At 38.2% G+C, this 27,484-nt stretch overlaps 1 protein-coding gene across 1 annotated transcript; it reads left to right on the forward strand.

Annotated features, from left to right (window-relative positions):
- The first annotated feature begins 1,432 nt into the window (after positions 1-1,432).
- LOC138385915 (zinc finger protein 383-like) lies at positions 1,433-26,935 on the forward strand. Its single transcript, XM_069472099.1, has 5 exons — positions 1,433-1,473; positions 2,127-2,199; positions 8,337-8,463; positions 9,934-10,029; positions 25,746-26,935. Exons 2-5 carry the CDS (start codon positions 2,167-2,169, stop codon positions 26,933-26,935), a joined length of 1,446 nt encoding a protein of 481 aa, XP_069328200.1. The 5' UTR covers positions 1,433-1,473; positions 2,127-2,166.
- The last annotated feature ends 549 nt before the right edge of the window (positions 26,936-27,484 follow it).

Consider the following 27,484-nt stretch of genomic DNA (forward strand, 5'->3'; position numbering starts at 1 on the left):
TATAACAACTAGGCACAAAGCCAGTATATAGAAGACTTAAAACTCCCAACAAATTTGACATTAACTGATATCTATACAACATTCTACTCCAAACTGCAGACTGACTACACAGGCAGTGAGGCAAATAGTTACATTCTTGTGAGGTTCTAATTAGTGCTCAGTAAATCTACATTTTACATAAGGTGAACATTCAAAAGGGAGTAGAGGGAAAGAAATCAATTATGTAGTCGTCTCAGGATAGGCAGAGGAGTGATCTCATCTCATCCTTCGTCTGTATCTGTGGAGATAGGCTTGTAATTGGCATTGTCAGCATGAAACTTAGCACAGGATCAAGAATTTAGGTTGTAGTCCTAAGGTTATAATTGGCATGTGCTTGTTTTATAGGGGTTATAATTCTGAAAGGTATGTAGCTGCCCCCCCCCCTTTGAACAAATTTCAGTGACCCCTATATAATCATCTCCCTTAACTACTTGGGTTTTTGAGTTTTTCCCCCAGAAATAGTGGATTTTCTGCAAAACAAAGGAGATGAGATTCTGAAGGCTCTGGGGCAGACTTCATGACACCAAGATTCATCATCCCCTACAACCTGCCCCCAATTCATGTAGCCCCTTGTGAGATACACCACGACCTGCCCTAGAGCCCTCGCTTAAAAGCCTATGATCTCCCTTAAGTCGGCGACAGATTTGAGACAGCTTCTCCCCGTTCTCCTGGCAAGACATCTGTCATATTAAAAATTCCTTTCTTCCTTGGCAATCCTCATTGTCTCAATAAGTGGATCTTTGTGCAATAAAACGGGATCTAGACAGAAACCCCCTTGTGGTTTTGACAACAGATTTACAGGTAACAAGGCACTTTCCTGTAAGCAGTATGTGAAGAAAGCCATCCAGAGAGGCAAAGCACTTTAGTTGTGGGAACCTGGCTTACACATAGTCATGACACAGGGTTGTGAAATCACAACTATTCATTTGGATGGGAATGCTCTGTGAGATCTTTTCCTCGGACACTTATTTTTCGTTGACATTCCTACAGGCCTGGCCTGGGACACAGCCTGTCCTGGGCTTCCAGATCCCGTTCACCCATTCACCCACCCAGCTTCACATCCTTGCTCCACACAAGCCGCTAGTCCGCAGAGAAAGGCCTAAATAGTGCGCACTTTCGTCTGAACTGGAAGCTGCACCAGACTCTCAGGATTCTTCCAGGGCGGCCAGGCAGGGTCACTGCTGCAATCGCAGGCCAACCGCTCAGAGGTGGGACAAACATAACCCTCGCCGGTCCTGCAGCTTTTACAACTCTGCGCGACATTTCCCATGAGGCCCTGCCCTGCGAGCCGACCGCCCCCTCACCGGTCCCGCAGCTTTTACGGCTCTGCGCGACATTTCCCAGGAGGTCCACAAGCTGCAGAGCAAGGCTTTACGGGCTCCTTGGAGAGGGGGGCGGGCCCGCATGGAGGAATTTTCTAGAGTTCTCGGGAAGGTTGGCTTGGGGTTGCATCTGTTGGAGCCTTGTGTAGGCTTGGTGCTGGCAGGGTTCCAAGGACCAACCTCCGTCTTCGAGCAGCTGGCCTAGCGCTGCATTACGTCCCCATAGGTTCTGCATCACAGCTCTAGTTACCGCGGGGTCTCGGCTGCCTCGTGGAGTGGGCAGGCTACTCGCATTTCTCTGGGCGGAGGACTCTGAAGTGCAAGCGTCTCAGGTCCCCACGGCAGTTTGGGTCGTTCCTGACGGTACCCGGGGGAGGCCAAAAGCAGGGGTTCCCAGATTCCTAGGACGGGTGAGGCGATGGGAATCACAGGACTGTTAGCGGGGCAGGGGCCGAGGCGCGATTGAGCTGTGGCTGTGTGTAGGGCAACTAATGGCTCTGCCAGGGCGCTGGTCCCGGTGCCGCACCAACAGCGTGTGTATGGTTGAGGGGTGTGCGGGTGTGCGTGGACCTGCGCCTCCCGCGCTCTGCGGTCAGATTCCAGCTTCACCTGATAACGCGGCGTTGGCGAGAAGGTCCTAGGCTCTCTTACGTGTGTATCTGTGGTTGGGCGTCGCGGGTAGAGGCTGGAGCTGAGGCGATTTTCAAACTTAATCTGGACTCCAAGAAAAACCTTGGCGCCTCATGAGGCATTTCTACTTCCCAGTTCTGCTCTTCTCCAAGAGAGGCGCTTGGTGGAGGAAAGAATGGCTGTTGCGTATCTAAAAACCACGTATGAGGTAGCTTGGTATTTCTTTTGCATTTTCTTTTTGTAGCATTCATGTTTTCCCTCTAGTCTTGATTTGCTTTCCTTCTGATTTTTTTTTTTTCTTTTGCCTGATTCAGCCCATCAGGTGTCGCGGTTTTTAGCATTACCATTTAAGAAACTGCTGGGGGTTGTAAAGAGCCCAGTATATCTCCCCCTTCCCCTAACACTCTGAAATTTGACCAATGTTTCGGTTTTATTCTGTTGTCTTTTTAGTTTAATACATTTTTTTCTGATTATAAAATTATCAGTTTAGAGAATTTGAAAAATTCACAAAGTAACAAAGGAGAACATTAAAATCCCAGCCTCTGAACAACCATTGTTGATATTTTGATGTAGTTTTATTTCGTTGTTTTCAATTCATAAGGTGTACATTTATACCGTGTATACGATTTTATATCCTACGTTATTTAAACTTGCATTGTGACTTTTCCTATGTTTTAAAGTTCTTATTGAAAATACCATTTTTATAGCCACAATATTTCTTCGAGTGAGTTTGTAATAATTTTTTTCCTTTAATTATAAGAATATGTGTAAAGCTTACTAAGAACTATAGAGAGCACACTCAGGTAACAACCACCCATATCAAAACATAAAACATTGCCAACACCCCAATCAAAATCACCCACCCCTAACCTTCATGATGATTAGTTTTTCCATTATAGTTTTACCTACGTAAGCATGTGTCAATAAATGATATAGTTTATTTTTACTTTTTATTAACTTTATATAACTTTCTATCCTTTTGTATCATGCTATTTTTGAACATTACAATTGTGAAATTAGTCTATTTTTTCATACCATGTAGTACCATTATATGAAATAGGTTAATTTATATGTCTATTGTATTGATTATGGTTGCTTTGGCTCTTTTTAATTTGGGGCTGTTACATACAAGGCTATTGGAACGTTTTTGTACATAATTAGTGGTATACAGGTATGCATATTTCTCTAGGGTATATATTTAGAAATGAAATTGCTGGGTAATTAGGTATGTCTCTTTCAGCTTTCTAAAAATATGCCAAATACTTTCTGAAACTAATTTTGCCATCTTCCCATCAGCAGCGTATGAGAGTTTTCTTGTCTATTCATTCCTTGGTTCTACATAAGTATTTATCATTGTTTCTGTTCTCTTGTGTGGTAATGGTATGTCATGTGGTTTCCTTTAAGTTTTTTACTAAACACTATTGTAAGTATAAATAAGTGCAAAAATCATGAGCATATAGCTTGTGAATTTTCACAAACTGGATCCCTGATACCATCACCCAGGATCAAGAAATTGAATATTACCAATGTCCTTTGTCATCCCTACTTCCACTTTCCCACCTCTCTCCCAAGGATAACCTGATTCTATCAGAGATTAGTTTTTGAACTTCATATAAATGGAATTATGTAGTGTGTGCTCCTTTGTGTCCAATTCCTTTCTCATAATATTCTGTTTCAGCATCATCAATGTTGGTGCATTTACTTGCAGCTATACATCTTCATTGCTGTGTGCAGTGATCTTGTGCACTTTGTATTCCATTGTTTGAAAATACCATTCTCTCTGTTCTGATGTTGGCAGGCATTTCCATCCTTTGGTTATTATGAAGAGTGTTGCTATGAGCATTCTGTGTTTCATCTGGTGAATGTATATATGCATTCCTGTTTGGTAATAATAACTAGGTGTGGAATTGTTGGGTCATAGATTATGTATATGCTCAATTTATACATCAGTTTAGTAGACAGTGACAAACTTTTCCAAGGTGATTGTACCAATTTATATTTTCATCATTTTGTATGAGAGTTCCAGTTGTTTCACATCCTTACCAACATTTGGTATAATCAGGCTTTTTAATTTTAGTCATTCTGGTAAATTGGGTAAAAGCCACCTAATCTGGGTTTTAATTGACATTCCCTGATGACTAATGAGGTTGAGAACTTTTTCACGTGGTGTTTGGATAAAGGATGTCCTTTGTAAAGTCCCTGCACAAATCAATGGAATAAAATTGGGTTGTCTGTTTTTTTCTTACTGATTTTAGTAGGTCATTATATATTCTTGATGCTAGTCCTATGTTATATGTATTGTATCTTTTTGTAACTTTTTTTTGATTCTGTATGGTATCTTTGAATAAACAGAAGTTCTTAATATAGTTAAATTTATTAATATTTTCTTTTATAATTACTGTGTTTTGTGCTCTGTTCCTTATATCCTTGAAAATATTATCCTATATAGAATTATATGTTAAAAACTTTATTGTTTTAGATCTTCAATTTGTCTTAATCCATCTGGAATTTATGTTTGTGTATCATGTGATTTATAAGATCAATTTTAGGTGGGTTTCCTCCCCAGTATTTGGATACTGCATGGTTCCACTAGAATTTACTGAAAAATCGTTTTTTCTTCCTAATTTGATGACAGTTCTTTCCTTAATGATATGACCATATACACATGGGTTTTGTCCTGGGCTTTTTTGTTCTGTTGGTCTATTTATCTATCTCTGAGATAATACCATACTATATTAAATATACCTTTCTGATAACTCCTTATATCTAACTGACAGGGTCTCCCACTTTATTTGTATACTTTGTAAGTGCCTTGGCTGTTGGTCCTTTGATTTCTTTGCACTTTTTTCAATATACATTTTAGAATTAGCTTGTTATTTTTCATTAAAAAATCCTGCTGGGATTTTGATTGAGATTGTATTCTATTTGTAGGTTAATCTGAGGAAAATTGATATTTACTTTATGAAATCTTTTAATCCCTGAACATGCTATATCCCTCTATTTACTTAGGTCTTCACTTTTATTACAGTTTTTAATGTATAGGTCTTACATGTCTCCTGTTAAATTTACTCTTAAAAATTTTATTTTTCTGATGTTGTCTTTAATGATATTTTATAAATTTTCATTTTGTTGCTGACATATAGAAATGAAATAGGTTTTATGTATTTATCTTATAGTCAATGAATTTGATAAATATATTTACTATTATGAGTTTGTTTATAGCTTCTTTTGGATGTACAATAATGTTCATTGAAATAATCCCAATGCCCATGAGGAGTAAAGTGGAATTTTAAAATTGTTATATTTTCATAGGGAGAATACATTTGTATGACACTATACAGCAGTGATACAATATGAAAAACTAATTTACAGACCTTATTCCAATTTTGTCAGTTTTCCTCCTAATTTACTTTTTCTGGTCCATAATCTAATCCACACAATCACACATTGCAGTTAGTTTTCGTATCTCCTTAGTCTCCTTGAATCTGTGAAAACTCCTCAGTCTTTTAATAACCTTGGCACTTTTGAAAAGAACTGGTCACTTATTGTAGAATGGCCCATACCTTATCATGATTAAATTGAGGTTATGCATTTTGACAAATATACCACAGAAGTGATCTTGTGCCCCTTAAGAAGCATCTTACTAGGGGATATGTAATGTTGATATGATGGTATGTCTTTATCTCTGGCATTGTTAACGTATATCACTTTGTTAAAGTAGTGTCTAGTTCCTCTACTGTAAAGTTACTGTTTATTCCCTTTGTAATTAATATCTTGTGGAGAGATACTTTGAGATTGTCTAAATATCCTGTTCCTTATATACATTGGCCCACTAATTTTAGCATCCATCAATGCTTCTTGCCTGCAACAGTTTTTATTGTGGTATTTGTGTAAAAATATCTGTTTCCCTATTTCTTCTGCTTGTTAATTGGAATTCAACTGTAAGAAGAAAGAGCTGTTCCTTTTTTCTGTTTGTTTATATCAGTACAGACTCACATTTATTTTTTCCATTCTTATTTGTTTTGTTGTTCAAATTGACCAAGTTTTGCTGATTGGAAGCTCCTTCAAATTAGTTCCTACATACTTTTGATATCCCCGTTATTTTTTGACCACTTCTTTACTTTCTGGCACTCACAATATGTTCCTAACTTATTTTGCATTTTCTCAGTCCTGGAGTCAACATGTTCCCAAGCCCTGTTTCTTTACATTGAAGAATAGCATTTAGAAACCAAGATGTGGATGATAGGTGTGCTTACTGTTTCTGAGGTGTCATTGCCTCTATGCCCTTTTAACATACAGAGGCGTATATATACTAATACATATTCACATGTATCTATATTTATGTATCTGTCCCTATCTATATATATTACTAATAAAAGCCATAAGGTAATACTGATCTCTAATTCTAATCTAACACCTTAAGATTCATTCTAGCTGTCACTGTTTCCTTATTTGTAATCAGATAGTAAAACATTATAGAGCTGTAGTAAGCCAACTTGATTAGCCATCTTCCTGCAGTCTCCAATTGTTTGGAAGTTACAGTTTTTATTTTATAACAGAAAGTTAAAAAGGGACAATCTCTGTTTCAGTTTTGTCTAAGGCTCTAGAGATGGAGGGCCATAGGTGTTAAGGTTTTAAGATACATTCATACAATAGAATATTATACAGCCAGTAAAAATGGTGTTTACTAAATAATTTTTCATAACAAGGAACACTTTATTATAGTATGACATAGGAATGTATTAGTTAAAATTTTCTAAGTTATATGCACATTCTATTTTCTAAGCTAGAGCTTATTTAAAGCAAAAGCATATTCCTGCCACATGACACAGTCTCCATGCAAAGAGTGGCCACATCAACTCTTTTAGTTGATTCCTCTGATATTTAAGTCCATGTTCCTAATTAATATTCTTAGCCTGGCATTTCTTAATCAGTTTTAGACATCATTATCTAACTTCCCATATGAATTTTATTTTTATTTTTCAATCATTTTCTGAGACAGGGTCTTGCTGTTTTGCCTGGACTAGGGTGCAGTGGCACCATCATGGCTCAGTGCAGCCTCAAACTCCTGGGCTCAAGTGATCCTCCTGCTTTAGCCTCCCAAGTAGCTGGGACTACAGGCATGTGCTACCACCACGCTTGGTACATATGAATTTTAGAGTTTCTCTACTACACCTGCACTTCCCTTTCACCTAGTAGGGAATATATAAACTTACTTTGTTAAATCAGTAGTGTACACATGGTTATGATTACACATTACTAAGATATGTAGTACATGAAGCTCATAGATTCTTTGAAGTATAACTTTTTGTTCTTGGAGCTATTTGCTATGTTTTTAAAAGAAATCCATCATGATCTATCACTTAATTTTTCCAGTAATCAAACAATACTATCACATGCTTATCAATAATATTTTTCATATGGCCACATGCATTAGTTCTTTTGTTTTTCTTTTGAGACTTTATAGAGCCCTTAATGGACAGATTGACTAACAGTGGCTACTACAAGATTTGTAGCTGAGATGTCACTTTCACATGTTATCCTAGGACTTTGCTTCAACAACCTCTGTGATACTTCCTCTTTTAGGGGGGAAGAAGGGAGGTATCCTTTGTCTTCTCATGCTTGATTTATCTCTGTGTTATGACAGAGCTTGTACTTCACTAGCTTTCTAAGAAGGGGGAATGTGCGTTTGATAACGATGCTTTATTTAGTCCTTATATAGGAGAAATATCTTTATTCAACACTTTCACTAAGTTGGTAGTTCGATAGAATTTGGATCAGTGTTGATTTTCCTGAGTATGTTGGAAGAATTGCTCCTCTATCTCCCTCATTCTAGGGATGCTATTGGGGAGCCCCTTGCCATACTGCCTCTGCACCTGTTATTGGACCTACATTTTCTCTCTGGAGGTTTTAGGATTTTGTGTTTATACCAAGTATTATAAAAAATCTTAATATGATTGTATAAAGAATCCCAGAATTTTTTCTTTCTAAAGTATAGAGAGATGAGAGAAAAGAGGAAACATTTATTAGGATTTACTCTGCAAGAAATTGTCTTGGGTTGCTTGCATATATCTTTTCATTGTGAGATTCCACATAATTTGATTTGGTACATACCCAGATCTGTCTCGGCATCATGGAGATGCCCATTTTATATGGAAAACTTTGCATGGAGAAAATGGAATGTTTAAGGACCCGAACACTTATTGTTTCAGTCATTGATTTTCTTAGAATTCTCCATTTCCAGATTGTTGACACACAATAGCTCCCCTTTCATTCATTCAATACCTCTTCCTTCTCTGTGCTCACCTCATTTCCTTCTGCCTCTCTCCATGTTTGCTTTTGCAGAGGTTGGTGGTATTCAGTGATGTGACTGTAGATTTCTCCCAAGAGGAGTGGGACTGCCTGGACTCTATGCAGAAAGTTTTATATAGAGACGTGATGTTGGAGAACTACAGAAACCTGGTCTCAGTGGGTAAGGACATCTGTCCCCCAAATTTTAAAATCTGTCCTTAGGAATGTCTGTTTCCTACACCATGAATTATTAGTTGCCTTTGCAGCTGAATTTCTGCTTTTTGTTCACAGAGTTTGAACTTTTGTGGAACTGGAAATATGTGGCTTCATTAGATTATGAGCTAATGGTTGAAGCTTAACTTTTTTTCTTAAGATTTACTTTTCTGTGGTCCTTCCTATAATCATTTTATTAAAAATAAATTTTATTATGTATATTTTAGGTTTACATGATGTAATGGGATACATATAGATAGTAAAATGGTTACTATAGTGAAGCAAAATATCGTATCTGTCATCTCACGTAATTTTTTGGTGACAGGCAGCTAAGATCTACTTATTTAACAAAGATCTCTGATACAGTGCAATTTTATTAACTTTAATCCTCATGTTATACATTAGATCTCTTGACTTGTTTATCCTACTTTTCTGCTGTTTGGTTCCTTTGACCTACATCTCCCCATTTCCTACCACCCACCTTAACCCTGGTAACCACTGTTTTATTCTCTATCTCTACATATTTGACCTTTTTAAATTCCACATATAATTGATATCATACTTTTTTTTTCTGTATCTAGCTTATTTCACTTAGCATAATGTTCTCCACATCCATGGTGTTGTGGCAAATGACAGGATCTCCTTTTTAAGGCTGAATAACATTCCATTGTGTAGATAAACCACATGTTCTTTGTCCATTTGTCCATCAGTGGGAATTTAGGTTGTTACCATATCTTGGCTAATGTGAATACTGCTGCAAAAAAACATGGAAGAGCACATATCTTTACAAGGTGGTAATTTCATTTCCTTTGGGTATATGCCCAGCAGAGGAATTGCTAGGTCATATGGTATTAATAAGTCTATTTTTAAGTTCTTTAGGAACCTGCATACTGTTTTCCATAATGGCTGTAACAATCCACATTCCCACCAACAGTACTAGGGTTCCTTTTTCTGCATACCCTCACCAACATTTGTTATCTCTTGTCTTTTTGATAATAGCCATCATTACAGATGGGAGGTGATATATCATAGTGGTTTCAATTTTCATTTCCCTTATGAATAGTGATATTGAGTACCTTTTCATAAACCTGTTGGCTATTTTTATGTCTTCTCTGGAGAAATGTCTGTTCAGGTCCTTTGTCCATTTTTCAATTGGGCTGTTTGTTTTTTTGCTGTTGAATTGTAAGTGTTCTTTATAAATTTTGGATGTTAACCCCTTATCAAATAGGTGGCTTGCAAGTATTTTTTTCCCAGTCGGTAGGTTATTTTTTCATACCGTTGATTGTTTCCTTTGCTGTGCAGAAGCTTTTTAGTTTCATTTAGTCCCATTTATTTATTTTTGTTTTGTAGTCTGAGCTTTTGCCTATTTATTTCTTGACCAAAGGACTGGATTTGAATTCTCGGACATCCCAGCATAACTGTTTTTTCTCATGAGCAGGACTTTCCATTTCTAAGCCAGCTGTGATCTCCTTACTGGAGCAAGGGCAGGAGCCCTGGATACATGATAGAATGCCAGCTAGAGGCCAGTGCTCAGGTAAGTGAGGGGAAATAAGGTATTGGAGGAGAGCATTTCAGGTAGTAATCCAGCTGTCAGTGAGAAGGTGACACCTTTGAGTCTGGAAACGGCCTTTGGTCTATGGAGACAGAACTGCTCTGAGTGACTTTCCATTCACCTCTCTTTTTTTTTTTTTAGACAGGGTCTTGCTCTGTCATCCAGGCTGAGGTGCAGTGGCACAATCACAGCTCGTTGCAGCTTTGAACTCTTGGGCTCAAGTGATCCTCCCACCTCAGCCTCCCAAGTAGCTGGGACTATAGGTGTGTGCCACCATGCCTGGCTAATTGTAAAGTTTTTTGTAAAGAATGGGTCTTGCTGTGTTGCCCAGGCTGGTCTCAAACTCCTGGCCTCAAGCAATTTTCCTGCCTTGGCTTCCCAAAATACTGGGATTATAGGCAAGAGCCACTGCGCCTGGCCACTTCACCTCTTCTTTACTCTCACGCATGCCATTTTTACTTTTGTTTTTTAACCATTCAACCTTCTTCTTCACCCATGAAAATTATTTTATCTATATTTTGTATTTAAATCTTTCTTTGCTTATTTATTTTGTATTTAGAATTGTATAAGTGATGTTCATTTCTAGGAAAAAGTATGTGTGTGCGTGTTCTAGGAAAAAGTATGTGTGTGCGTGCATATTTTTCTATATGAGTCTTCACTTAATGATCTGCCAACATTTTGTTACTTTTTTTTCACCAATTTTTCTTGTTCACCCATGCATTTGTTGTTTTAACCAACATGTATTGAATTCATAAATTATACAAAGTGATCTCTTGGGTACAAGAGATTACAAAATGTGTAAAATGTTAAGTCTTTCTTAGTCTAATGGGGGCTGATAACATGCCTATAAATAACTTCCACGAGGTAGAATTTACCTCAAGAGGAATTTACCTCAAAAGGAAGGGAAGACTGGAAATGAAGTGGAGTTGGTCCACATAGAAATAATACTTGGAGCGAGTAGAGTTGCCTATGGTGAGAGTGTTGGGAATACAGAATCTGTACTTGCATTGAGAAAAAGAATGAAGGGAGACCTAGGAGAGTACATTAATTCGGCATATATTTGTTGGGCAACTATTATGTGCCAGATTACAGCAGGGAACAAAATATTTACAGTTTGTGTTCTCTTGAAGCTTACATTTTTATAGGGGGAAAATTAATAAGCAATTGAATACATAACATCTGATTGTCTTAAGTGTGGTGAAATTTTTTTAAACAAGGGAAGGGTATGATGTAATAAAGGATTTAACTGTACCCAAAGAGAGGTCTGGCCTTTCCCCTTGGCTTCTGGGAGGTAATTTCTAAGCCCTTGGAGTGTCATGCCCAAGAAGGTGTCTTCATTTAGGTTGGGGGATGACCATGTGAGAAAGTCTTAACAGTGTGATTTATTGTGTATCAATATTGTGTATCAATTTATGATGTATCAGTCACACAGGCAGTTGACTGTGGAGCCCCAGTAAAGATTCTGGATACCAAGGGTCAGGTGACCTTCCCTGATCGGCAATACTATGTGCATATTGTCGCACATCATTGCCAGGAGTGAATGCTAACTGTGATTCCACAAGAAGAGAAAACCTGGAATTTCTGCATTTGAAACCCTCCTGGATTCTGCTCTATGCTTTTCTTCCGTTGTCTGAATTTAATCTGTATATTTCCCCTGTATAAATCATAACCATGAGTATAACAGCTTTCAGTGAGTTCTGTGAGTCCTTCTAGTAAGTTATTGAACCTGAGAAGGTTTGAGAATTCCCCCTCCCCAGACTTGGAAATGCTGTCGGAAATGAGGCTCTTTGGACTGTGTTTTCTCTAACTCTGAAGTTGGTATCAGAAGTGGAATTTTCTAGAATGACCCTGACACACTGAAACACGTGGTTTGGGGAGAGAAAGGATGAGGAGTGGGTGATAACTTTCAATCCCTGGGTGGCCATTGGGTCACCCACAGCGTGGAACTGCAGCTATATTGTAGTCAGTTACAGGAGGTAAATGTTTCCAATGGCATTTAGAAATGGATCCAACTTCACTCACTGGTTGTACAAGGAAATGCAGATTAACAAGAAACATGCCAGCTGTACAATCCCTTGGTTATTGTGGTATGTAATATTAATAGATAAAACAAAAGTAAAGGAGAATATTGGGGTGGATCCTGACACTGAGCCCAGCTTAGATTGTGGCTGGTCCATGCTCTGGCCTCTAGTCTCAGTGCTAATGGTAAAGTTAGAATAAAAGTAAGAAAAGCGTTGGGCCAGCCTTGAATTCAGCTGGTCCAAGCCACTGCTGTTAGCCTCAGGCCTGCTTTCAAAGGGAAGGTTATGCTGAAGGACAGATACTTAAGAAGGTTAGAGTGATTTGTAAGAGAATGGGGAAAGACAAAGGGAAAATCAAGGGACTCATCTCAGAAGGTGGAAATCGTGTTTGTTTGTTTTTTAAATTTGAGAGTAGTATGGGGGTACAAATGTTTTGGTTACACAAATTGCTTTTGTACAGTTCGAGTCAAAGTTCTAAGTGTGTCCATCACCCATATGGTGTGCATTGTACGCATGAGGTGTGAGAAGGTGGAAGTCTTTAAAGAGTTTTTGAAAAATGAGAAGGATAAAGGAAACATTAATGGAGCAAAAAAAGGTCTTAATGCAGCACTCTTAGAGATTGGGTAGACATATAAGATCCCCTGCTAGCCCCTCAACTCTGAAAGGTCCTATATAAACCTACTCTATTTACTCTAGTTTGGAGGAGTTTAGAAAACCAGAATACAAAGGGATAATGAGAATGTGACCTGGAGAATCATGACGGTTGATGGTTTTGTAATCTAATCAGCATAAGAATTGATGAAGGTTGCAGTGTCCTTTGGCCCCATCCCTGACTGGGGATTCAAGGCCATATGCACACGAGTGGGTAAAATGGTGAAAGAGTGAAGAAGAGACTTTTCTGGGACTCCTTGACATGGGAGCCCAATGTACTGTGATTCTAAAACCTGGTGGTGAAGTCGTAAGGGTGGGGGGTGGGGCTACATTTAGATTGAGAGGCTATGGGAATATAGTGTTTGATGGGATTAAGGGGAAGGTTTGGTAAACCTTGTAATATTTGAACAGATACTATGTGAAATGATTGTATCTCCTTTGTCTGAATGTATTATGAGTATAGACATAACCTGGCTGGGGACCATTTTCCCTACCTAGTATTGTAAGACAAAAGGCATATAAACCCGACCTTTAGCAATATTGATTGGGCATGCTAAAAGGGAACCATTAAGATTGTCTGAGTCAGGCCAGGCGCGGTGGCTCGCGCCTGTAATCCTAGCACTCTGGGAGGCCGAGGCAGGCGAATTGTTTGAGCTCAGGAGTTCGAGACCAGCCTGAGCAAGAGCGAGACCCTGTCTCTACTAAAAATAGAAAGAAATTATATGGACAGCTAAAAATATATATATAGAAAAAATTAGCTGGGCATGGTGGCACATGCCTGTAGTCCCAGCTACTTGGGAGGCTGAGGCAGGAGGATTGCTTGAGCCCAGGAGTTTGAGGTTGCTGTGAGCTAGGCTGACGCCACGGCACTCTAGCCTGGGCAACAGAGTGAGACTCTGTCTCAAAAAAAAAAAAGATTGTCTGAGTCTACACAAATTGTTAATTTGAAAGACTGTAGAATATGTGATGGACAAAAAAGAGATTACCACTTTAAATAAAGCCCTGTTAGAAGGAGAAGGTGGAGTACTGGTACAGGCAGATTCTCTGTACAGTAACCCGATGTGGAGTGCAGGTTGAGGCTTATGGCAAAAGCCAGTGGGCACCACCGAATAGTAACTACTGGGATTTTGGACTAGACAGTTTCTATTTGAGAGACAGTTGCTAGCTTGAAACTGCCACTATGACTAAAAGTCTAAATAATCTTGAAACCTGAAATACCCCTAATTCCTTGGTGGTGGAAGGCAGTGTCCAGAAGAGTTCCATGCTATAACGAAAATGGTTTGTGTAGGAACATGCTACTGGGGAATGCAAAGAGGTACTCATAGTCACAACAGATAGCTCCTTTTTTGCCTAGGAACAAATTTGCAATCACCTGAGGAGCTTCCAGATCCTATTGCCACTTGTAGTGCCTTATTAGCAGTTCTATATAAACTAACAAAGTTGCTTGGTTTATGGATGACAATTCCAAGATGAATGGACAGCTCTTGTTTGGAAAGCTACGAGACTAGGAATTACTGATGGAAAAACTAGGGTTAGAAGTAAAAACAAATCAGCTCAGTGAGCTGAATTTTATGCTGTCCTCTCCTAGTTTGAGTTTTTATCAACTCATGGCTGGTGGCTAATGGCCTGACCATATTGTCAGACGATACGCAGTAGAAAACTGGACTATTAAAGGGATGCTTGTATGGAAATCACTATGGTAATTTAAGGCACACATTAAAGTACGACTTGTTGAAACCTATCAGAAGAATCCTTCCAGGGTCAGCAGGTGATTAGAACTGTCAGATAGGTATCCTGGTGAGTTCACTTGAGGCCACCACATAGGTCCGTGAGATGGACATGGAAGAGCTGTGGCAATGCAGAGATGGGCTGAATCTCAATATATCGCTCTCTCTGCTTTTCTGTGGCACAAAATGCCAAAAACTGTTGCCATTAAGAGAGACACTGTAGATGGTTATAAGGCAGATTTTCCAGGAGAAAGGCTCCACACAATGTTGACTACATTGGACTGATGCTGATAGCCCTGGGTATCTATTTGACTGTACAATTCTTCCCACATCACCTCAACTTTTTCTGTTCTCATCTGGTGCAGTGATTCTGGGACCAGGGCTGCAACTGTGGATGCTGGAAGTAGGAATGATCCCTAAGCAAGAAACCATAACTGTACCATTAAACCTTTGTGTCAGAATTCCTAAGGATCTGACTGGGTGAAGCTATGGGAAGCCTTCTGCCACACTCAAACTAAATTACATGTAGCTGTGACTACCATTCATCTAACCCTAGAATGGAGGACCTAACATTTTGGGGTGCAAATTGTATATCCTAACCACACTCAGGCCATTATTACACAGTGGCAACAACATGTGTGGTTATTTAAACATTTGTCTACAAGACAGAAAAGGGTTTTACAGGAGCTAAGTGCCAGTCTAGGCATCATGCAGCAAGCTTAATTCACATTTATTGAGGAGCAGCATTTAGAGAAAATAACTTATGAACTAGAATAAGCAGATTAGAAGGGATTTGCTTCCAGGTGGAAGGCAAAGGATGAGACTCAGCCTTGAAAGAAGATGAGGCCTTTTAGGGTCATTATTATAGGTTGAATTGTGCCCCCCAAGAACATATTTTGAAGTCCTAACCCCCAGTACCTTTGAGTGTGAACTTTTTTGGAAGTCGGGTCCTGGCAGATGTAGTGAAAATGAGGTCATTAGGGTGAGCCCTAATTCTGTGTTACTGGTGTCCTTAAGAAAAGAGACACAGAGACATGGAAGGAGAGCATCATGTGATGTTGGAGGCAGAGGTTGGAGTGATGCACCTACAAACCAAGGAACACCAAGTTGCCAGCAAACACCAGAAGCTAGGAAGGATCCTCCCTGAGAACCTTCACAGAGAGCATGACCCTGCTAACACCTTCATTTCAGACGTCTAGCTTCCAGAATTGTGAAACAATAGACTTCTGTTGTTTTGAGCTATCCACTTTGTGGCATTTTGTTATGGCAGCTCTGGAAATAAATACAGTCAGAAAGATGCAACAAATAATGCTAGGACTCAGTGTTGGGAAACCACTCGTATGCTGACCCAACAGAGACAAGTGGAGGCTGAAGTAGCCATAGGCCAATGGTCCTCTATCCTAGTTTCTGAGATTGAAGAGCTATACCTATGGCAAACGTGTGGACTTCAAAATATTGAAGTTCTTTGGGGCACTTGTAATGTATAATGATGTGCCCTAACTCCCCTTTCCCCAAGAATAGGTCAGAATAATACATATTTTGTAGTATAATTAGCAGGAAAAGGAACTAGTCTGAATTCCACCCATACGACTATAGGACAGTTGTGAACAACCCTGCTGTATGATAGCACACAATAGAAGCCAGTCTCAGTGCAAGCCTGTGAACTAAGGGTGGCTGACTTTGTTCCCAACTGACTTGGAGCCCAGAAGTAACCAAGTCATGACCAATTGTGATGATATCTGTCCCTAATATTTGGTATATGGGCATGGGCTAATTACGTTGGAAAGACATAACAAATACTTTAATTTTTGCTGATCTGCTCTATAATAAAATTGAATGGTACCATGACTATATTGCAATCTGTTGTAATACTGACATTACTGATAAGATTCAACTACCTTCTGTAAATGTCATATGATAATAATGATACGGATGATTAAATGTATTAAGTGATTGATTTAAAGCTTCCTCAGAATATAATACCAATTGAAAATGATTGGCCTGAGAAAGTTTAGATAACCATCAGCTAAGTTCTATGCTAATCTGTACAAGATTATCATAAGGCACAATTAGCAATGGATCAAGGAAGGAAGCAAGTATTCAAATTACTAAAGAAATAAGAAGATGTGGCCGGGTGCAGTGGCTCACCCCTGCAATCCTAGCACTCTGGGAGGCCGAAGCAGGAGGATTGCTTGAGCTCAGGAGTTCGAAACCAGCCTGAGCAAGAGTGAGAGCCCGTCTCTACTAAAAATAGAAAAAATTAGCTGGGTGTGGTAGCGTCCACCTGTAGTCCCAGGTACTCGGAAGGCTGAGGCAGGAGGATTGCTTTAGCCCAGGAGTTTGAGGTTGCTGTGAGCTAGGCTGATACCACAGCACTCTAACCTGGGCCACAGAGCGAGACTCTGTCTCAAAAAAAAAAAAACAAAAAAAAAACCAAAAATGTGTTAATGGCTTTATGTGGTGAATTTTGTTTGTTTAAATCTACCACTACCCTACACTAACTTCTCCAAATGTTAGTCATAGTCATACTGATGCTATTGCTGTACATATTATCTAAAAATGTTATACTAAATGTAGATGCGCAGACAAGTATCATTTTACTATAGGAGAGTCTATGTCAAGGGCTAGGGGCTGGCTTGTGCAGCGAAGAATTGACCTTGCCTAAAGAAATGTTTGGCTTTTGCCCAGCTCTGGGAGGTAGCCCCTAATGTCTTAGAATATTCTGCCTGATAGAATACTTTGTTTACTTTGGGGATTAGGGCACACCAGTTAGTCTGTGCTAACAGTGTGATTTTTGGTGAGGTCCTTGAGCCATGTGGTATCAGCTTAATGTCTAGAGGTGCTATAGACAGGACAACCACAATGCCAGTTAGAGTTAGGCCAGGTAGAGATAGAGGTGCTATAGATAGGGCAACCATGTGGCTGTGCCTATATGACTGGCCTCCCACAAAAACCCTGGACACCAAGATTTGGGTGCACTTCCTGGTTAGCAGTACTCCATGCATATGGCCATACATTGCTAGAAGAAAGCACTGTCCTCACTATTCCACTGGAAGGGGACAACTGGAAGCTCATGTTTGGAACTCTGCTGGACCCTGCCCTATGTGCTTATTTTCTTTGCTGACTGTAGTCTATATCCTTTCTCTTTAATAAATTGAAACTATGAGTATAGTAGCTGTTTGGAGTTCTGTGAGTCATTCTAGTGAATCATTGAACCTGAAGTCTTGGAGACCTCCAAAACTACAACCCTAATTACTTTTGGGCAAAAAGTTGAAAAAATTAACTCATTCATTCAATGATTCTGTGGGTAAAAAATAACGTAAAATATCTGGCATATAAGTAAATGTTTATTCTATGGTTACTGTTATAATGGAAGAATTTTTTACCTCAAATAGGTGTAATAAGCAAAAGGCATGGGTTGAAGACATTAAAATGGACCCCAAGAGAACCAGAGGAGAACTACCCTGAAAAAGAAATCCAGAAATCTACATAGTGGTCCCCATGAAACTGTTGCTGAGTACCAAACCACACATGCACAGAATGAAGCTACATCAGGGCCAGGCAGAGAATAACAGTGAAGCTGTAATCTGAACAATTTCCAGAAATCACACACGAATAAGGGGCATTTGAATTTTGAATAGCCAGTGGAGAGAGTTCACTGAATAACTCTGGCTCAGTAAAGACCTGAGAATGGTCAGTCTCTACTAATAAAAGCTTTGAAAGGATCAAACATCCTCAAATGACTTCACTGTCTACCAGAACAAAGTCCAACAATCTTTATAGGACATTAACAAAACTTAGCATTAATAACATAGCATTCATTATTTCTGGCATCCAACTACAAAGTACTAGATGTGGAGGAGGCAGGAACTATGACCATAGTCAGGTGAAGTGAATAGTCAATGGAAATGACAGAAATTATGAAATTAGCAGACAAGAATGTTAAAGCAGCTATTGTAAATATTTTAACAAGCTTATGAATTAGAAGAAACTATGAATATAATGGAAGAGAAATTAAAGTTATAGTAAAAGAACCAACTGGTATTTCAAGAACATGCAAATAATGATTTTTAACAGCAGATTATGCAGTTCAGAAGAAATTGATTTTCAAAACAAAGACACAGAAATTATCCAAAATAGCACAGAGTGAGTGAAAAAAAAAAAAAATTCCCAGTAATCTGTGGGACAATAGCAAATGGTCAAAATTGAATATAATGGAATTCCGGACGAGGAGGGTCAGAAAAGATTTTAAAGAAGAATGGCTGATTATTTTCCAAATTAGATGAAAACTATGAGCTCTCATATCTGACTAAGGAACCCACAGCAATATAATGAAAATCTAGCTAGGTCCATCAAAATCAATTTTTGAAGAGCAATGATAGCTTTATAAAAAAGTAGCCAGAGAAAGAAGACACTTTAAAGATACAGCAACAAAGAATTCATCAGAAACTATTAAAATGTGAGGATAAGTGAAAGATGTCTTTAAAAGTACTGAAAGAAACTGTCAACCTAGAATTTTATGTCCAGCAAAAATAGACTTCAAAATGAATGTACACATTCTCTGAGAATTCTACTTCCACCAAGATGGAGTAACAGGAACTTGTTTTACTATCCTGCCCCCAAAATAGAAAATACATGACCAGTGGTTTTTCAGGAACATATTTGGACATCAGGCAATAAGGAACAGTGATTCTTGAGGGATAGGAAACAAATGAGGCTCTATGATTATCCCTTTTTACTGGCTTGAGAGAGATTCTAACGCAGAGAAGTGAGGCAAAACCCAAGAGATTTCCTGAATGGAGGAGATGGAGCTGAGAGTTGAGGGTGATTAAGGCAGCAAATGTTTGGGAGCAGTACTAAAGAAGAGGAAGCTGCAGAGGAAGGGAACCTTAAAGATCTGCAGAGGATCTCCTTTGACAGTTCATCAGAGTACTTGTCAGCATGAGGGAAACTACCTGAGGCTGCCAAAAGAACCATTCAAAAGGATTAGAAGGAACTGTGCCCAGCACTTACACAGCCAGGAAGATACTTGCTCCCACCCGTCAGACTGGAAAACGTCATAATTTATCGTGTATTGGTTAGATTACTCAGCAATGTCTTGCCTTAGTAGTGAGGACAGCAGACTTCTCTGGGTCTTCCTACCAATTCATAAAAGGAAGACCTGAAAGGATCAAGCTACTTTCAGTAATTTAACTGGATCTCAGAACAAAGCTCAAGAAGTTTTAGAAGATTACAAAATCTGGCACTTAACAAGGCAAAATTCAATCAAAGATAACTGCATGCAAAGAGAGAGGGAAAGGACACATAATAAGAATTTTCAATTAAAACTGACCAAGAAATGACAAATATTAGAATTAGCAAAAGACATTAAAGCAGTTATTTTTTTTTTCATTCTTTAACATGCTTCATTTGAAATCTTTTTTTATTATTTTTATTTCAGGATATTATGAGGGGACAAACATTTGGGTTACATTTTATGTCTTTGCATCACCCAAGCGAGGATTGGAGGCATGCCCTACCCCTCTACAATGCTCACCGCGTCCATTAGTTGTGAGTTTACCCCCAACCCCCTAATCCCTGGAGAATATTACTACCGTGTGAGCACCATAGTGTTGATCAGTCAGTGCCAATTTGATGGCCAGTACATGTGGAAGCTATTCTTCCAATCTTGTGATACCTCACTTTGGATAATGGTCTCAAGCTCTATCCAGGAAAATACAGGAGGTGCTAGATCACTGTTGTTTCTTATTGAGTAATATCCCATTGTATACATATACCAAATTTTAATAATCCACTCATGAATTGATGGGCACTTGGGCTGTTTCCACATCCTTGCAGTAGTGAATTGTGCTGCCATAAACATTTGGGTGCAGATGTCTTTATTATAGAATGTCTTTTGCTCTTTTGGGTAGATGCCTAATAGTGCTATTGCTGGATTGAATGGTATTTCTATTTTTAGCTCTTTGAGGTATCTCCAAATTCTTTTCCACAGAGGTTGCACTAATTTGCAGTCCCATAAAGCAGTTATTATAACTATATTCCAGATGTTCAAAAGTTAAGTAGAGACAGACATAGAGTATATTTTAAAACACCCATATTCAATGCTGGATGTGGTGGCAGTTGCCTGCAGTCCCAGCTACTTGGGAGGCTGAGGCAGGAGGATTGCTTGAGCCCAGGAGTTCTAGGGTGTAGCGTGCTATGGTTGCATTTGTGAATAGCCACTGCAGTCCAGCCTGGGCAACATAACAAGACCCCATGTCTAAAGGCAAAAAAACAAAAAAAACCTGCATTTAGTTTCTAGAGTTGAAAACTATTTAACCATGTATTAGACATTACATTGGAAAAAAAAAGGGATTAGTGAGCTTGAAAGCATTGCAATAGAAACTTATATAATAGGAAAAGAGAAAAAAATTTTAAAGAAAAGATTAGTGAGCTTTGGGTTAACTTTAAGTCACTTAATATATGTATATTGGGAGTCCTCCCAAAAGACTGACAGCAGAAACAATATTTGAAGAAATAATTGCTGAAAACTTGAGAAACAACCAAGCCAATAACCATAATGAACCCCAAGTACAAGAAAACTATACGGTACATCACATAAAGGCATTTTAGTCAATGATGGATTGCATGTATGATGGTGGTTCCATAAGATTATACCACCATATTTTAATGTACATTTTCTTTGTTTAGCTACACAAATACTTACCATTTTGTTATAGTTGCCTACAGTATTCAGAACAGTAACATGCTGTACAGCTTTGTAGCTTAAGAGCAATAGGCTACTGTATAGCCTAGGTGTGTAGTAGTTCATACCACCTAGGTTTGTGTAAGTATACTCCATGAAGCTTGGACAATGACAAAATTCTTTTGTCAGAACAATGCATTTCTCAGAACATATCCCTGTCACAAAGCAACATGTGACTGTATATTTTTTTGAAATTCAGCAAGACCCATCATAATCAAAATGCTAAAAAGGAATTATGGGCAATTTAGGATCCAAGATTTTAATAATGGAAGGATTCAGTCATGGGGCAATTACAATTAGGCAAGCAAATAAATGTCTCTCAAATAGTGTATACTGTACCACAGGATCTGGAAATTTTCTCATCCAAAATTTAACTGGTTTCTGCAACATGGCATTCACTGGGTTTTATAGTATGGACCAGTCTCTAGTCCACACAGAGTTATTGGACAGAATTTGTCAGTAGAAGCATTCTAGCTTCTAACAAGTCATTAAAATGGTAATCTCTTTTTGTCCACCAGTTATTCTATTTTGTTTCAAATTAACAACCTGTGTGAGCTTGGGCAATTCTATTGGTTACCAATTAGCATGTCCAATCAATATTTGGTATACATCTTCTGTTTTACAGTACTTGGTAATACCAAGAAGTATTCCCAGTCAGGCATAATGTCCATTCTTGTAATATATTCAGGTAGAGGAGATATAATCACTCCACATAAAGTCTGTTTATTCATTCGAAATCTTGTCCAATCTTTCAACTTAATCCCATCAATTTTTCATATTCTCCCAGTCTAACTGGAGCCCCCAGTAGAACTTTACTAAAGAGTTTTTAAATCGTGGTGCATTGGGCTTCCACATCAAAGAGTCCCAGAAAAGTTTATTCCTCACCCCCGCAGCATTTTACACATGTGCTTTGCTGCACATAGTGAATTTGGGTTCCTAGCTAGGGGATTTGCCAAGGAATGTTGGTCTGTTTGTCAGTCTTTTCCCTGATTAGTTTGTTTGCCCCAGGTGATTTGAGGTCAAGTTCCTCCTTGCGGTCATTGCAGCTTTTTGAAAGAAAAAAAAAAAAAATTTAGTTGACAGATAAAAATTGTACATACTCAAGGTATACAACATGATGATTTGATATATGTATATGTTGTGTAATGATTTTGCCTTACAGCTTTTTAAGTTCTTCCAAACTAGGGTAAATGAAGCAATTTGTTTTCAGCAATCTTCGGTATCAAAGGACTACACAGGCTTCTCTTGATCCACCCCACCTCCAACTGTGCTGTTTTGAGATCTTTGTTTGGCTCCCATCAACGTCCACTTTATTCATCCTATTTCTTTAGAACTGTTTCAAGTACCAAGAGTTGAGCAAGGGCAAAACCTTTCTTTGGGCAAGATTAATCATTTTCTGAGCTGGGGATTAGGGTGATTTACTGATTTGCCTCCAAATTTTAAACTAGTGTTTCAATGCTGGGTTACAGAAAAACCCAATGCTTCTAATATTCCTACAATATCACATGACCATTTTATACTTTTCCCATTTATCTGAACTTATAGCTGATTCCTCCCACAGTTTGTCACCATTGTAGCCTTTGCTGAATAATGTCCCCTGTGCTAAGATTGTGTTTTGTGGAATTCTAAAAACAGATAAACAAACAAATAAACAAACCAGTATTTTCACTGAACTTCACACATTTTGAAGTCTAGCTACAGCAGAGTTTTTCCTAAGTCCGTTCATGCCCGACTCATTTTATGTCTTTTTCTTAGGTTATAATCAGTCTGGATTTCTACCTTCTATTAACCTACTTTCAGATCATTTCTGATATATTATTTGTTAACAAGCTCTCTGTCCTTTCACCTCAGAAACATCCTATGGTTATACTTTATTTATCACATTATGATACAGCAATGATACTCCTCCCCTTTTCAGAATATATAGTTTGATATTATATGTATAGAAATATATACAGGCATACCTTGAAGATATTGCAGATTCAGTTCCAGACCACCATAATAAAGTGAATATCATAATAAAGCAAGTGACACAATTTTTTGGTTTCCCCATGTATATAAAAGTTACATTTATACTGTAGTCTATTATGTGTGTAATAACATTATATCTAAAAATATATTTTTAAGATATATGTATTAAATAATTTATTTAAAAATACTTTGTTACTAAAAAATGCTAGTGATCTTCTGAGCCTTCAGTGAGTCATAATCTTTTTGTTGGTGAAGGGTCTTACCTTGATGTTGGTAACTGCTGACTGATCAGGGTGGTGGTTGCTGAAGGTTAGGGTGGCTGTGGCAATTTCTTACAGTAAGACAACAATGAAGCTTGCCACATTGATTGACTCTTCCTTTCATGACAGATTTCTCCATAGCATGTAATGCTATTTGACAGCATTTTACCCACAGTAGAACTTCTTCCAAATTAAAGTAAATTCTCTCAAACTCTGCCACTGCTTTATCAACTAAGTTTGTGTAATATTCTAAATCCTTTGTGGCTATTTCCACAGTGTTCACAGCATCTTCACCAGAAGTAGATTCCATCTCAAGAAACCACTTTCTTTGCTCACCCATAAGAAGCAACTCCTCATTTATTCAAGTTTTATCATGATATTTCAGCAATTAAGTCACATCTTCAGGCTCCACTTCTAATTCTAGTTTTCTTGGTATTTAAACCACGTCTATAGTGACTTCCTCCACTGAAATCTTGAACCCCTCAAAGTCATCCATGAGAGCTGGAATCAACTTCTTCCAGGCTTCTGTTAATGTTAATATTTTGACCTCTCATGAATGTTCTTAATAGCATCTATAATGGTGAATTCTTTTCAAAAGTTTTTCAATTTACTTTGCCCAGATCCATCAGAGGAAACACTATTGTAGCTATATCCTTACCAAATGTATTTTTTAGATAATAAGATTTGAGGCCTGGTGTGGTGGCTCATGCCTTTAATCCCAGCACTTTGGGAGACCAAGGCAGGAGGATCACATGAGGTCAGGAGTTCGAGGCAAGCCTGGCCAACATAGCAAGACACATTGTCTTTACAAAAAATTAAAAAATTAGTTGGGTGTGTCAGCGTCATACAAGTCCTAGCTGCTTGCGAGGCTGAGGTGAGAGTATCACTTGAGCCCAGGAGTTTGAAGCTACAGTGAGCTGTGATTGTGTCAATTGCATTCCGGCCTAGGTGACAGAGCGAGACCCTGTCTCAAAAAAAAAAAAAAAATAAAATAAATAATAATATTAAGACTTGAAAGCCAAAATGACTTCTTGATCCATGGGCTATCGAATGAATATTGTGTTAGCAGGCATGAAGATAACATTAATCTCCGTGTACACCTCCATCAGAACTCTTAGGTGACCTTGTACATTCTCAATGAGCAGTAATATTTTTAAAGGAATCCTTTTTTCTGAGTAATAAGTCCTAGCAGTGAGCTTAAAATATTCAAGTTGGGCACAGTGGCTCACAACTGTAATCCTAGCACTTTGGTAGGCCCAGGCGGGAGGATTGTATGAGGCCAGGAGTTTGAAACCAGCCTGGGCAATAGTGAGATACCCTCTCAACAAAAAGCAAAAGAAAATTAGCTTGGCAGAGTGATGTGCTCCTATAGTCCCAGCTGCTAGTGAGGCTTAGGCAGTAGGATTACTTGAGCCCAGGAGTTGGAGGCTGCAGTGAGCTATGCTGCTGCTGCTGCACTCCAGCCTGGGTGACAGAGCAAGACCCTGTCTCAAAATTAATACTCAATAAGCCATTCTGTAAACAGATGTGCTGTCATCCAGGCTTTGTTGTTTTATTGATAGAGCACAGGCAGAGTAGATTTAGCATAATTATTGAGAACCCTGGGATTTTTGGAATGGTAAATGAGCATTGGCTTCAAATTAAAGTCACCAGCTACATTAACCCCTAGCAAGAGAGTAAGCCTGTCTTTTGAAGCTTTGAAGCCAGGCATTTACTTCTCTCTAGCTATGAAAGTCCTAGATGGCATCTTCTTCCAATATAAGGCTGTTTCATCAAGTTTGAACACAAATCATCATAACAGATATATTAATAATGAAAAAATTTGAAATATTGTAAGAATTACAAACATGTTACACAGAAAGGTGAAGCAAACTCAAGCTGTTGGGAAAAAAAAGGCACTGATAGACTTTCTCAATGTAGGATTGCCACAAAGCTTCAATTTATAGTAAAACAAAATATAGTATCTTCAAAGCTGAAAAAGTGAAGTGGAATAAAATGAGGTATGCATATATAATTAACCAAATCTTCAATTTGGATGATCACTCAGGACAATATTTATCAAACTTCCCAAATATTTCTGAGTCATACAAATATTTGAGAATCATTGTAATTTCTTATTTATTTTACTTATGAAATTTTTCATTCTCTGCTTTCCTTGTCCATTTGTTGAGATGGATAGCTGCATTTTAGTAGTTTCTTAGCCATTCACTATTAGAGGTTTATTTGAAAATGTTTTCATTTCATTTTTACCTTTCCCACTATAGAAGTTTTGTTCCCCCCAGATTACAAAAAAGGCAAATATTTCCTCTTTATTTCATTTCAGATCAACCATCAACATCTGTAAGCAAGAAATCGTCTTTAAGGAAAAAAATTAGTAATGTAAAATCATTCCAGTTGGAGTTAATGAAAAGAATTATAAGGCCAGGACGAAGTGTCAGAGATATTTGGGAATGTAAAGATCAGCCTGAGAGAAAACAGTTACTTCAGAAGGCACATTTCAGCCAAGTAATAATCACCCATGAAGATGTACCTGCTTTCAATCAGCGTGTATCTCTTACTCTACACCAAAGAATTGACAATGAAGAGAAATCATATGAGTGTAAGGAATGTGGAAAGGCTTTTACTCGTGGCTCACAACTTACTCAACATCAGAGGATTCATACTGGTGAGAAACCCTATGAGTGTAGGGAATGTGGGAAGGCCTTTAGTTGTGGTTCGGCACTTACAAAACACCAGAAAATTCACACTGGTGAGAAACCGTATGAATGTAAGGAATGTGGTAAATCTTTTAGTTGTGGCTCAGACCTTTTACGACATCAGAGAATTCATACTGGTGAGAAACCCTATGAATGTAGACAGTGTGGGAAGGCTTTTAGTTGGATCTCATACTTTTCTCAACACCAAAGAATTCATACTGGTGAAAAGCCTTATGAATGTAAGGAATGTGGGAAGGCATTTAGAACTAGCTCATATCTTTCCCAACATCAGAAAATTCACACTGGTAAAAAACCATATGAATGTAAGGAATGTGGAAAAACATTTTGTTGGAGCTCCTATCTTACAAAACATCAGAGAATTCATACTGGTGAGAAACCCTATGAATGTAAGGAGTGTGGGAAGGCCTTTAATAAGAATTCAAAACTTGTTCAGCATCAAAGAATTCATACTGGTGAGAAGCCCTATGAATGTAAAGAATGTGGAAAGGCCTTTAGTAGGAGGTCAAGCCTTATTCAGCATCAGAGAATTCACACTGGTGAAAAACCCTATAAATGTAAAGAATGTGGGAAAACCTTTAGTTGTAGCTCATACCTTTCTCAACATCAGAGATTCCACACTGGTAAGAAACCCTATGAATGTAAAGAATGTGGGAAGGCCTTTAGTTATCGCTCTAACTTTACTGTGCATAAGAAAATGCACACAGGTGAGAAACCCTATCACTGCATGAGCTGTGGGAAGGCCTTCACTAGGAGTTCAAGCTGTATTCAACATCAGAGAATTCATAATGTTGATTAACCCAATGAATACAAGGACTGCTTAGAGGATTTTTTTCATGGTTCAGAGTTTATAAAACTAATCAAAATAATAGAAACATCCTGTGAACAAAATAAAAATTGGAAAAATTATTAACATCTCCAAGTTAATTGGCATCAGAAAATCAGATACACTTTACCCTTATAATCTTATGGTATATATTAAAAGGTTTATATTTGAGAGTGACCATGTGAATTTATCTTTTAAAATTAATGTCTGTACTTTTATATTCAGCTTTGAAGCCATTTCAAATTTTACTCCAAATTATGAAAGTGTCTAAATTTATAATTTATCCTCACATTCTTATCTGAGGACTAGGTAATCATTAATTTCTTTATTCTACATGCTTGTATTGCCTCCTGGTCATTGATATGTTATATTTTTATTACAATTATGCTATGTGTTAGACCCCCTTTTCTATTACAGTTTACCCTTAAACCACACAGGAGTTAGTGATGTTGACTGCTTCATGTAGCTGAAAATCCACACATTACTTTTGATTCCCCAACACTTTACTACTGATAGACTACT

This window comes from Eulemur rufifrons, chromosome 7, assembly GCF_041146395.1.
Source record: "Eulemur rufifrons isolate Redbay chromosome 7, OSU_ERuf_1, whole genome shotgun sequence".
Taxonomy (NCBI): Eukaryota; Metazoa; Chordata; class Mammalia; order Primates; family Lemuridae; genus Eulemur; species Eulemur rufifrons.